Consider the following 14319-nt stretch of genomic DNA (forward strand, 5'->3'; position numbering starts at 1 on the left):
TATACAAGTAACAATATCCCTTGTATTGTAGTTTCTTTAAGCAAAGATAATAAAAAAAAAAGGTAAAAGCCAAAGTAAAGAAGAATCTAGCATGACCTACCTTTATTACATAAAATATTTACACAAACTGGAGAATCTTATTGTGTAACTTGGCAGTAATCTTTGTAAATTGAACTTCTTAGGTTATGCATTATATATATGGGGTCTGTATGACAGAGAAGTTTCTTACCAATACAGACCTTGTGTCACTCTAATGTTCTCATTACAAATATGTACATCATCTAAAAGTTTTACAAATATAAATAATTTTCAAGAATATTTAGATAGATGTTTTATAATTTGTACAAATAAAAAAAAGCCATGCACCATAAATTCACTATTGGACAGCTCTTGTATTCTGTACTATAGTTCTAAATCAGCAACCCGATTTTAAAGACAAGATTCATTGCTGTATCATTTATTTGTACATGAAGGTATTGAAACATTAAAAAGTTTTTGTAATAGCAAATTAATGGGATGCTCAGTTCCTCCAAATACTGGGGTCTGTCTTATCAAAATAACTTATAACAATTCTAAGGTATCAACAAAGTATAATAATTAAGATTACAATGTACACTTTCTAAAACCATGACAATTCTATCTATCTATATCTCTAATACCTGTTCTGTCCTGAAACTCCCTCAAGGGGGGTGGCCATGGCAATAGTCTTTCCATAACTCTATCACTGCTGCTCATGAATCTGCCTAATCTTCATCCCAATTAGTAAATGCTGCGAGTGAATATTTCAAGATCTATAAAGATCAAAGAAAACTAAGGAAAAAAAATCAACTACTAATTCTGCATTTTGTTCAAATGCTGATATGAGAGGAGAGTAGACCACAACAGGAAGTTATGAACCCAACAAAATGTTATTGCACATCCCACCAACAGCACTTGAGTTTTTTAAAAATATATATATATATCGCCGCCAAATTTTAAATTTACAATAAAAAAGTAAATAAGATCTTTGCTACACACCACAGCAATTCTCAGCTATGAAACACAACAATGAACATGAGTAAAGATGTACTGACAATAAACATTTCACCAACAATAATGAAATACTAAGATGAATGCAATAAACTGATAAACTTACTGGACAGGTGCACATTGCAAAAATAAGCACCTATAATGCAACTATCAAATACTGACCTTGATACCACTTATAAAAGGTATTACAAATATTCAGACAAAATCTTTTGCTATGCCTAAGCCAAGGAGTGGATGACACAAGCTGCCACATGAGGTGTTCCCAGCCATTTAAAGTATGGCACTTAAAAGAGTTCTCCCTTTTAAAGGTGCAAGTCTTTGTTTTCACCTTCCCTAAATCAAAGTTAATCATCCAGTATTATCATGCCTGACTTGGATCCTAAAATGCTTTTTTTCACAATGCAGTCCTAAAACTTTGTTTTCCAATGGTTTCCTCACTTTTCACTTTAAAATCCATCTGGAAGCTAACTACTCTGTCTCAGTCTACATTTAGTAATGTGTGACAAAAATGAGAAATTCGAACTCAATACAGATGCAGCTACATCCAGGGTATTGTTTCATGATGTAATACATTTTTAATAAATCTATAAATCAGCATGTTTCAAAAACTAACAGAGAAGGATGCCAAGTGGAACTTTAAATATTAGTGTGTTGTGCAGTGTTAATATTGTACAAAAATCAAGAGCCTATTATTTGGAAAAACAATGGGAAGTAAACCCTTACCTATTAGGAAAAAATCATATATGAAAATGAAAACCAAAATTCTAAGCCAAAATGGCTGGACCTGTTTGATTCATATATAAAGTATCAAACACTCCAAGACAAGTAACCTGATGTGGCATCATGTAACATGCAATAACTTTCATTAGAAAACAAGACAGCATCTTTGAAACTACAATATGCCCCAATAGTCTATAGAGTGTTTCTGGTACTACATTAAGAAACTGGTGCAATGATGGCAACAAGCATTTTCATCAGGTGGAATACTGCTTGAACTACGAGGCCTTACTCCAAAAGAGATTTGGGAGTGAAAATTCTTTATCTGAGAAAAGAACTGAGCAATTAACATCAATTCCTAAGTATAACCAACTAATCCTTTACAACAGAGTAAGTTCCTAAAACATGATATCACATTTTTGATACATCCCATCGATGGGAAAATCAAAATGTTGAATCTGATGGTTCTAAAGGACACAGCTTGTGGTCTCGTTTTAATAAAAACTAAAAAATAATCTTTTGGTAGCTCTGATGTACCGTACCTCTCAACAATCTGCAGAAGTCACTACTGTAAATGATGAAGCAGTGATTAAGGCGAAAGAAAATAATGGCCTTGATAAATCCCTAACAAGTGATCCAATTTCCCATGCTTCCTTTCTTTTTTTTTCAGCAATCAGCATATCACAAGCACAGCACATCTTAATCATGTCCATAATAACTGAAAGGTAAAAATAAGAACAAGAAAAAGAATGAAAGGTTGCTTAGTTGTGCAAAGAACTGGCACTTAAAGGTGGTAAAGTCTGTACTTCAAGATAAACAGCTGGTTTTATATTTCTTTGTGGTAGGTTAGCTATCAACTACCGAAAAGCATATTCATTTGTTTGATCTGATATGAGCCATTTAAACTGTTTCTAAAAGAAAAGTTATAAGGAGAACTAAAGGATCTACAATGATTAACATACTAGGCATTTATCACTGACAATGCAAGAATTCCAGTCTTTGAAGGTGGCTTCCAATTCAAGCCATACAGCACTCTATTCAGGTTTAAGAGCAAGATAAAGTTCTAAAGAAGATCCAAAGGCATAACTTAACCAACTGCCTTTCCTTGAAAATGCAACAAAACTACTACCGAGAATGAAAAACTGCTAAACTTTGGAAACATGGCAACAAATTGCAAGGGTAATTCAACAACTCTACCACCCCCCTTAATCACTGTTTACAACACACAAGAAATACATGGGTAGCATTAATTCTCCCAAATCCAAAAGATAAAAATACAAGAAGTATCTTCTATACATGTAAAATGTATCTACAAAGGAATGGAGGGGGGGGGGTTATGGATATCTTCTCATCCTGTCCCACTGCTTTATAAAAGCAGGAACAGATGAATGAATGAAGATATTTCCCTCAAGGGTTGAGCTGTTTATTCCTCATGCCACCTTCCTAAAAAAAAAAAGCAGCAAACTGATACAGAAAAAAATACATATTTCATTTCTATGGAACTTACCCCTTCAGCAATATAACAGGTTAGCATTTTAACTGTGTATCTATGTAATAATAATCCAACACACTAAATCTCTTTTTCACCTATATACTCCCGCATTATTCATACACTATTTATGCCTCTTTAGGGTTCTCAACCACAATCTTATTTTTGGCTAAATCTCATTGTAGGAACTCGCATCTACCACCTCAAACTGAGCATGCCCACCTCTATCACCATCTCAAAAAGCTGACAGGGAATCTAATGTGTTAATTCAATTCCATACAGTTATGATCTACTCTTAGACATTATCATTTTCATATAACCCCAGGACCCACTTCATGGGACTCCTGCAGCTCTGAAGATGCACTACATTCAGTTGCTGGGAAATGATACTCCTTTGAAGAGAGAAGTTCCTCAACAAGGTTATACTCCTTTTCATCCATCGACAATGATACAGCTTTACCATAAGTGACTTTTCACTCATGATGTAACCACAAATAGGCTGAGTCTGGTTTCACTAGTTTTAGAGATATAGATTCTCATATCACAGACTAGGATACCTGAAGAATACTTGCATATAGTGTACTTGAAATAATATGCTTCGGTATGATTTTCTGGACCAAAACATCAACAAATCAATAACTATAAAGAAATGAAAGTAAATGTTCTGTCCAAACTAGATGTCTCTGTATTGGTACTATAAACTGCTTGTACAAAAATTTCCACAAATCAAGAACATTTTGGGATTGCTGGGAGTTATCAGGATGCCTATTTCAAAATAATGTTCAAAAGCACAATATAATCAACTATCTCCTTGAGAGTTTTGATAATACCCTTTGTACTTTTTGTTTCCTAATATCTACACCACTAAAGAAACGTATTACATAATCAACTACTGATTACCTCTGATGACATGATACTGCACACCATCAATATCAACCAAGTTAACGTCCGGGGGGACTACGTTGGCTGGCATTAACAAGGCTGACCTGGTTCCCTGGTAATTTACACCTCCTGTGAAACCTAGTAAGGCTTGCTCATCTCTGAAGTCTCTTTTAGATTCTTCTGGTTGAAAATCTTCATTTGTTACATTGATTTGCATTACAGCAACTGCAGTTTCATCCACTTCTGCCAACTGAATGGATTCCTCTTCAACAGGTTCTTCCTTTGACTCTTTTGGTGCAGTGACATCTATTCCATGAACTTTTAAAATATGACGGTTGAGATTTTTACGCGTGGGAAACATTATGTTGCATGTTTCACATGGGTAAGACATTAAAATTCTGTGGTGTAAATGGCTGGGTGGCTCAGGCTGTTCCACTCTCATGGTGCCATTAATTGACCCACCATGAATAGCTCTCATGTGCGAATGGAAATCATTCTGTGAGCGATATGTCCGCATACATATTTGACATGTAAAACTAGTTTCTCCAACATGAAAAGTAACATGTTTATCAAAAGAAAGTTTTGTGCTAAACGCCACATTACATTCTTCACAGGTGTACATTTTTGGTACAGTATTGTGTATCCTACGCTGGTGAATTCTCAAAGCACCTTCTGTTTTAGCACAAAAATCACACTCTTCACATTTATGCTGTGGAGGTGTTCCAGAATTGTGAGTCTTGGCTACATGTCTATTCATCAGGAACTTGAATGGAAACATTCTAGGGCATAATGGACATGGGATTGTCTTTTCTGAGTGTTTTAATTTCATATGCATATCAAAAGAATTTCTTGTCTGAAATACTTTGCTGCAAATTTCACACTGTGCATCATGATTCCTTCTATGGATCCAGAATAGACCACTACACTTAAGCATAACACCACAGATCTCACAAGGTCCACTGTGCTGTTGCAGATGATATTGTAACTGTCTCTCACCACTATACAATCTCTTACAATGCTGGCAGCAGTATGGATATCTCTTTGCCTGCTCATGTTCACTGTGATCCCTTACAATGTGTTCTCTTAAATAATGATGCTTTGAATACAGTTTACCACAAACTTCACACACAAAATTCTTCTCCTTAGAGTTATATGGATGACGTTTCTTCTTCCATTCCATCTTAAAAGCTGAATCTATATCCACATCTTCTTCAGGATCAACCTCATTGTCTGTTATCCAATCATCTTCATTATTTTCATTTTCTGTCTTTATACTCACAGGATCTTTTAAAGCCTGCTTACTGTTAACTTTCTCCTTTTGTTGTGTCTCTGTAGGCTGTTGAAGGACTTTTTCCTGCCTGTTTAAAGTGGAAACTATTTTTTCTACTGGTAACTTAATACTATAATTACTAAAATCTGCAGGGTATTTCATATATTTCCTTTTTCCAGTACTACCAGCTCTTTGCTTGTATTTCTTCCTCTTTCTTGTTTTCAGTTTCATTTTCTCCCAGAAAGCTATATCATTGTCAGAGCTGAATTCACTATCTTCAGGGTCCTTTTCATCTGTTTTGTCTGAAAAGGAAAAAATACATTGCTAAATTCAACACAAGTAAAATATGAAAACAAATAATTCCATGCGATTAGGAATTTTTTCTTCCAGCTCTTCTGTACTACCACTAAACAGAGTCCTATTGTGCATAAACTAGCTACAGCCTGAGAAGTGTACCTACAATGGAAAGGGTGCATATCTGCCACATAATTTTGCTAACAAGAAAGTTCTTCCTGGCAAGCTGTCAAAATGTTTGTCCATTTCAATACATACAAATCTGGTTTAAAGTTAGCAATAAATGAGAGAAACTGCTCTGTTCTGCATTGATTATGGTTTTGAGTACTGGATATCCTACAAGGTAAAAGAGAATTTACCTATAAAGCATGATTTGGAGAAATAAATTTTACTGAATGATATTACAGAAGCAAAAGATGAGGTTTGTTACAGAAGGTAATAAACTTGTAAAATATCTACCAATGAAAACCTCATCTAACCTCCCTAGCACTCAAAATTTATCTTAATTTTAAATATTCTTGTCAGAATTCTGTCAGAACATATAACACATCAGATATGCTCATTAAAATATGCTGCTAATATGGCAATGGATGTAAGCAAACAACACATCTATGATTCCGTCAAACAGACAAATATAATATGGATATATTTCTACAATCACTGTGGCTGCTAAGTGAGGTTTGTATCGGTTCTGATGATATTCTACAATTGTTTTACCTACTTTTACATATATTAATCCCACATTTTCAACATTTCAATAACCCCACCTTTTAATATTGTTGAATGAAATTTAACACCTTTTCATTTTTTTTTTTTTCACACTATTCGCCATTTCCCGCGTTAGCGAGGTAGCGTTAAGAACAGAGGACTGGACCTTTGAGGGAATATCCTCATCTGGCCCCCTTCTCTTCATATTGTTGAATAAAATCTAAACTAGGCTGACAAATTATCAAATCTTCAATCACAGATATTTAAAGGCTGCTCTACCTATAGTTAGACTTTCTCATTTTTTTCTGAAAGAAATGACATGAAAAGCTATAAAGGTACATCCTACAATTAAAGCATTAGCTTCATGCTTGTGGGTGATGTACAGATAAATGAAATGATATATCCAGTGTTTTAGTCAGTGAATAACTTTAGATGTAGGAGCTGAATACAGATAACTCACAAACTGAATACAAAGAATGTGAAAAGTCAAAATCCTGAAAATTTACCTTGAGAAAAACAGGAAAAAATAGGATCCAAAGTAATGGAGACATTGAATGAGTAAACAACAGGTTCAAATTACTTGCCCCCATCTCAAGCTCAGGAAAATTGGTAATCTGCATTGCAAAGTCTTTGTGATATTGGTTTGAATCGTCACATCTCATAAATTACAGAGTTTTAAAAAAAACCTATCCTTTTAATATCAAATGTACATTCAATCAACACTTTCTTGAGCTGAAGCAAGTATAACACACGTTTCTGACACAGTGAGTTGCAGTTCATATTTTCAGTCTTATCAGAATCAACAAAAGAGAAAAAAATGCAGGACCAGAAAGTTCATCCATTTCTTCAGTTAGCACTGCAATTAAGCCTGTCACTTAAAACATGCTCCCAGAGATTTATGACAACTTTCTTTAGGGAAAGTTGAAGAACTACTAAAAACACAAATAAGTTTCCAAACAAAAAGTGGTGATCATCAACTCAAGAAACAAAGCAAACAGAATCGTAAACTAATGCAATGCAGCATGTTTGGAAACTGAATCGAACCTTGATAAGAGAATTTTTTACAGGATTCATTCCTCAAGAGACAATAAAATATATAGCGCATCCTTCCTTATAGTTTAAGAGAAATCAGTTAAACATGCTTAATTATCTACTCATGGCTATATGGTGTCTCTTGCTATATACATCATTCAACACCTTGAAGATTTAGAACATGGTGTCCTGGTTAACAAACCTTATCACAGTGATTAATCTTAACTTTACAATGCCTAATATCAAAGAACTTTAATTCAAATCAGACCACTGCTATCTTCTGTAGCTGATTAATCTAATAAACTCTTACCCTAACAAATGGGGTAATCAAATGTTAATCCTCTCTGTATTAATACCTGAGTAATATTCATTCCAAAAGAGCATGGAATGATAACTGTTTTCACTAACAACTGTAGAATGTGAGTTGTGAACTGTTCAGGGAATGAATATCACGAGTTAATAACTGCCAAATCATAAAATGTATGCTAAATGGCACACGAGTAAAACCTACGGTTAATGCTGATGTACAGTAAGAAACATATCATTCAGCCTATACCTCACAATTATCTTCATAATAAACATTTAATTATTTCTGTTCTGGAACTTGAGGAAGTTCTTGAGGGATAAGAGTAACTCTAATAAGCTTACAGTCATGATGGAAGAGGTTTACAAAAAGATACAAATAGTTACCATCTTTTTCACAAGGACAAATCTGGGGAAAGCAACTCAGCAAAAGTCAATAATCAAATAAAATTTTATGAGATGTTTAAACAAGAACTGATAAATATAATAAATCCATATGAAGAAAAATAAATTTTTCTCTGCATTTGCACAGATCTTTAAAACTTTATACCTCTGCTTGAGAAATAAATGTGATGAAAGAAACTCAGCGTGGTCCCTTTTTATGTTAAGGCTTCCAATCACAAACAGATATCCTCATCGAGGCAGATAAAATAAAAAGGCATAAAAAGTATCATAAAGATTAGCAAATAATTAAGAATTTACTGTCCTTCCTGCTGTAGATCTTCAGGGTTTCCAGTCATACATCTAAGTCCTTCCTAAACAATGGCACAGGTTAATATACCAAAGTACATTTCATTTGTGAAAAAAAACTTATTATATACTGCTGGACAGCTAAAAGATACATGTTAAAAACAAGCTAATACTCACCTTCTTTCGAAGACACTGACAGTAATGTTTCATCCTCCAGTCCATCACTGTCGAGGTTGTCATTCGCTCTATCATTGATCTGTTTCTCTTCTTCATTCATAAATAGACCATGAATCACATCCTCAATGGTCTCCTCAAGAAGAACATCTTTCTCTTTCTCGCTCAACTTGGTTGGTTTCTCAGTCTTTATTTTTGAAATGCTCACAGGTAAAGGAGATATAATGTCCTTAGAGTCTGGTGGCATTCCTGTACTAGCTTTAAAAGGAATGTTAGCTTGAGTAGAAGCCTCACAAACTGAAGAAAATAAACCACAAAAAATAATGGGAATCATTATCTCACTTGTATATTCAATGTCCGTCTGACATGAGACATTTTTGAATATGATTCCAGATTCAGATGCCTTCAGTATGGCCTCTGAGTCAGACTCCAGCTCTCCAACCACCACTATTATGCCCCTGTTATCCATGGTGTATGATGACTTAACAAAAGTAGAGTTGTCTGTAACAACTGGCTGTGGTATCAATTCCTTTCTGCAAGTCCTCTCAATATAATTTTCTCCACATCATTCCTACAATTCCCGGCACGTAACAGGTATCAGCCTATTTGAGATCATGGACCCTGGTTTTTCATGTACTTCTGAATTCTGGAAGAAGAGAATCCACCATGAAAATGGAACAAAATATATAAAAATCATTTGCAAAACTATGTAATCTAAACATCTTTATCTGTTAGAGCAAATATGCAGGACAACTTAATGACCATTTTTTTTTTTTTTTTTTTTTTTTTTTATACTTTGTCGCTGTCTCCCGCGTTTGCGAGGTAGCGCAAGGAAACAGACGAAAGAAATGGCCCAACCCCCCCCCCCATACACATGTACGTACACACGTCCACACACGCAAATATACATACCTACACAGCTTTCCATGGTTTACCCCAGACGCTTCACATGCCCTGCTTCAATCCACTGACAGCACGTCAACCCCTGTATACCACATGACTCCAATTCACTCTATTTCTTGCCCTCCTTTCACCCTCCTGCATGTTCAGGCCCCGATCAAACAAATTCTTTTTCACTCCATCTTTCCACCTCCAATTTGGTCTCCCTCTTCTCCTCGTTCCCTCCACCTCCGACACATATATCCTCTTGGTCAATCTCTCCTCACTCATTCTCTCCATGTGCCCAAACCATTTCAAAACACCCTCTTCTGCTCTCTCAACCACGCTCTTTTTATTTCCACACATCTCTCTTACCCTTACGTTACTTACTCGATCAAACCACCTCACACCACACATTGTCCTCAAACATCTCATTTCCAGCACATCCATCCTCCTGCGCACATCTCTATCCATAGCCCACGCCTCGCAACCATACAACATTGTTGGAACCACTATTCCCTCAAACATACCCATTTTTGCTTTCCGAGATAATGTTCTCGACTTCCACACATTCTTCAAGGCTCCCAAAATTTTCGCCCCCTCCCCCACCCTATGATCCACTTCCGCTTCCATGGTTCCATCCGCTGACAGATCCACTCCCAGATATCTAAAACACTTCACTTCCTCCAGTTTTTCTCCATTCAAACTCACCTCCCAATTGACTTGACCCTCACCCCTACTGTACCTAATAACCTTGCTCTTATTCACATTTACTCTCAACTTTCTTCTTCCACACACTTTACCAAACTCAGTCACCAGCTTCTGCAGTTTCTCACATGAATCAGCCACCAGCGCTGTATCATCAGCGAACAACAACTGACTCACTTCCCAAGCTCTCTCATCCCCAACAGACTTCATACTTGCCCCTCTTTCCAGGACTCTTGCATTTACCTCCCTTACAACCCCGTCCATAAACAAATTAAACAACCATGGAGACATCACACACCCCTGCCGCAAACCTACATTCACTGAGAACCAATCACTTTCCTCTCTTCCTACACGTACACATGCCTTACATCCTCGATAAAAACTTTTCACTGCTTCTAACAACTTGCCTCCCACACCATATATTCTTAATACCTTCCACAGAGCATCTCTATCAACTCTATCATATGCCTTCTCCAGATCCATAAATGCTACATACAAATCCATTTGCTTTTCTAAGTATTTCTCACATACATTCTTCAAAGCAAACACCTGATCCACACATCCTCTACCACTTCTGAAACCGCACTGCTCTTCCCCAATCTGATGCTCTGTACATGCCTTCACCCTCTCAATCAATACCCTCCCATATAATTTACCAGGAATACTCAACAAACTTATACCTCTGTAATTTGAGCACTCACTCTTATCCCCTTTGCCTTTGTACAATGGCACTATGCACGCATTCCGCCAATCCTCAGGCACCTCACCATGAGTCATACATACATTAAATAACCTTACCAACCAGTCAACAATACAGTCACCCCCTTTCTTAATAAATTCCACTGCAATACCATCCAAACCTGCTGCCTTGCCGGCTTTCATCTTCCGCAAAGCTTTTACTACCTCTTCTCTGTTTACCAAATCATTTTCCCTAACCCTCTCACTTTGCACACCACCTCGACCAAAACACCCTATATCTGCCACTCTGTCATCAGACACATTCAACAAACCTTCAAAATACTCATTCCATCTCCTTCTCACATCACCGCTACTTGTTATCACCTCCCCATTTACGCCCTTCACTGAAGTTCCCATATATCTAATTATTTGATTACTGTAATTTCTTGCCTCTTTCTTGTCATCTGAGTAAAAAGCATTGGGATACATTTCTGCTAGGTGTTTCTTTGTCTAATCATGGTGATAAACCTCTATGAATAGAAATAACATTACAATGTAGATAAAGTGTTGGGTTAAGAGAAACACATGGAAGCTGAAAAGAGGGCAAACGAGAGATGGACTGAGAGCACATTGATGGACTTCAGGGAGAGTAAGATAGTATTTTAGAAGAAGGTGATTTGTGAGAACAAGAAAAAAGCTAGGGAGATGACGGAGAGAAAAGCTGACAAGGAAGTGGTAACAGACAAATAAGGATGAGAAAGAGATGGAATGAGTATTCTAAAGGAATGCTGAATAGCTATGTGAAAGAGAGGTGAACTTAGTGTTATGAAGAAGGTGATATGGGAAAAATAGGTTGTGAAAACCTTGCATAAGATAAAAGTGGCAGCAAAGTAGAAAGTATGGATAAGAATGCATTTGAATTTCTCAAGAAAGAGGGTGACAGTGTTACTGACTAGTTATTGTGAAATTACCAAAACTCATAAAATCAATTAAAGAAATACTCACTACTTCTGTCTTTGTTCAATTCATAGGTCAAAATTATTAATGGAACCATAAACAGAGGCAGGAAAAACTTAGCAAGCTAAAGTTGGCCTGAGCCTTCAGTTAAAAGAAAATATCATTATATTCTTTCTTTCCAGCTAATCTGTCCACTTTTTGATAATTCCAAAAATTGCCCTCCTACAGGGTAACGAACGATATAATCGCTGATAAAAAAGTGCAACAATAGTAAACAGGATAAAGTAGTACTAGTAAATCACTTGCATGGCAATAGTAGCTTTCATGTTGTGATTTTGTTTTGAAGTAATTTGAATTCAACATCAATCATGGGGATACTTGTGAGGATTATGATGATCAGGGAAAACATAAGGTTATCTAAGGCAAAACACTTTCCTAGAATCATGATTAGATAGTTGATAGTGAGACTGAAATGTGTAAAATTTTAAGCAATCAGTTTTTATCAGTATCTATGAAGGAGGAGAATACAAACATTCCGGTCCCAGTGCAAATTTTTCTTATATGAAAACTTCAGCTAATCGTCCCCAAACCTTTATGCCTGAAAACTAGGAGATTCTTATGGCTGTCATTAGCAAGCCAGTGTTCAAGTTCCTGCAGACACAATGCCCCATAACAACTTCCAAAAGACGACCATACTATTTTTCTCAAATAACATCAAAACTGAGATAAATCTCAATTGCTAGAGGTGGTTAGGAGACGTTTTCATAGATTTCGCTGATTTGTGACAAATTCTTCACCTATGTTTACGTAAAATGACCCTACACATTCCTAATCTACATGACCGTCACCACTACTGCCTTACGCGGTATCACAGAATACACTATGTGCTCCAAACAACACTTATTCTAGTGTTTATACCCAACACTAACCACTACATGGCTATAATAATATTTTACCATGAAAGATTACCCATAAACAATATATACCACCCAAAAGAACAAGTTGTTCATAGGGTAAAGGATAGCATTTTGGCCCTTTAATGCATTAACGCAAGTCACATACAAGCTCTATCCAATTCCCTGAGCTTAGCAGGCCATAGCCATATCCTTCTAACACAGGTGTCAAGCACACCCTATTACACAGGTGTCAAGCACACCCTATTACACAGGTGTCAAGCACACCTTATTATATACTACGAATAGAACACACGACGGTAAGTATACACAGGACAACCTGGGCCTCCCACAATAAATAAAATGGAAGGTTTACTATAAAACTATAAAAGCAGGACTTTATATATACCCAAGAATGATCTCCTTAGATAACATTTATCGTAGAATTAAGAGAAAATGACATGAAGCCCAAACTTTACTATTAACATTCGTAAACATAAGCCAGCATCAGAAGACATCGTTCTTCCAATCACACTGACAGTGTTAACGTCAGTGTGAGCAAACCACAGTACAAGGAACTGCTTTCACCGTGTGCCATACCTTTGGAAAATCTACTCCATTTTCACCTCCTGAGAAAGATGCATAATCTTCACACCATAAGACTATAGGGGATGCGCAAGCGTTGCCTCACGAGCCATTGTTTACGTTCTAGCTCGCCACCGTCCCCAGATGTATATCATGTCGCCCCTGGACACAATACTTAATACAAAAAGAAAAAAATATTCTGCATCTCGGTAAGAAAGCAATTATTCATTCTACCACGGCCCGTTTATTCATTATATATATATATATATATATATATATATATATATATATATATATATATATATATATATATATATATATATATATATATATATATATATATCATACTGCATAACTAACAAGCTGCTTTTTCTGTGCATTACAAATGACAGCTACAGACAGAGTGTGAACTAATGTCTGTTTCCCTGGCTACACTTCGCTGAAGCTTGGGGTAGCGATGCTGTTTCCTGTGGGGCGGGGTAGCGCCGAAAATGGATGAAGGCAAGCAAGTATGAATATGTACATATGTATATATGTATATGTCTGTGTGTATGTATATGCTGATATGTATATGTATGTGTGGATGTCTTTTCCTAGTGCTACCTCGCGCACATGCGGGGGAGGAGGTTGTCATTTCATGTGTGGCGAGGTGGTGACGAGAATGAATAAGGGCAGACAGTATGAATTATGTATATATATATATATATATATATATATATATATATATATATATATAATGTCTGTGTGTATATATATGTATACGTTGAGATGTATAGGTATGTATATGTGCGTGTGTGGACGTGTATTTATATACATGTGTATGTGGGTGGGTTTGAGCCATTCTTTCGTCTGTTTTATTGCGCGACCTCGCTAACGCGGGAGACAGCGACAAAATATAATAAAGGTAGTGCCAAGAAACTGATGAAAAATCCATTTCCTATCTGTCCTAACACTGAGACCACAGCCCCAGTCCACAATCAGGCCCAACATCCCTGTCCCTGGTTTCCCCGACTGCTTCATTTGCCATGGTT

General features: G+C 36.4%; 1 protein-coding gene across 1 annotated transcript; it reads right to left on the reverse strand.

Moving 5' to 3' along the window:
* Window positions 1-85: 85 nt before the first annotated feature.
* Window positions 86-13436, reverse strand: LOC139757784 (uncharacterized). Its single transcript, XM_071678585.1, has 3 exons — window positions 13304-13436; window positions 8592-9234; window positions 86-5689 (listed from the first exon to the last, which is right to left on the reverse strand). The coding sequence occupies exons 2-3, from the start codon at window positions 9055-9057 to the stop codon at window positions 4125-4127; spliced, it is 2031 nt and encodes a 676-aa protein (XP_071534686.1). The 5' UTR covers window positions 9058-9234; window positions 13304-13436; the 3' UTR covers window positions 86-4124.
* Between the last annotated feature and the right edge of the window lie 883 nt (window positions 13437-14319).

This window comes from Panulirus ornatus, chromosome 28 (genome assembly GCF_036320965.1).
Source record: "Panulirus ornatus isolate Po-2019 chromosome 28, ASM3632096v1, whole genome shotgun sequence".
NCBI classification, from domain to species: Eukaryota; Metazoa; Arthropoda; class Malacostraca; order Decapoda; family Palinuridae; genus Panulirus; species Panulirus ornatus.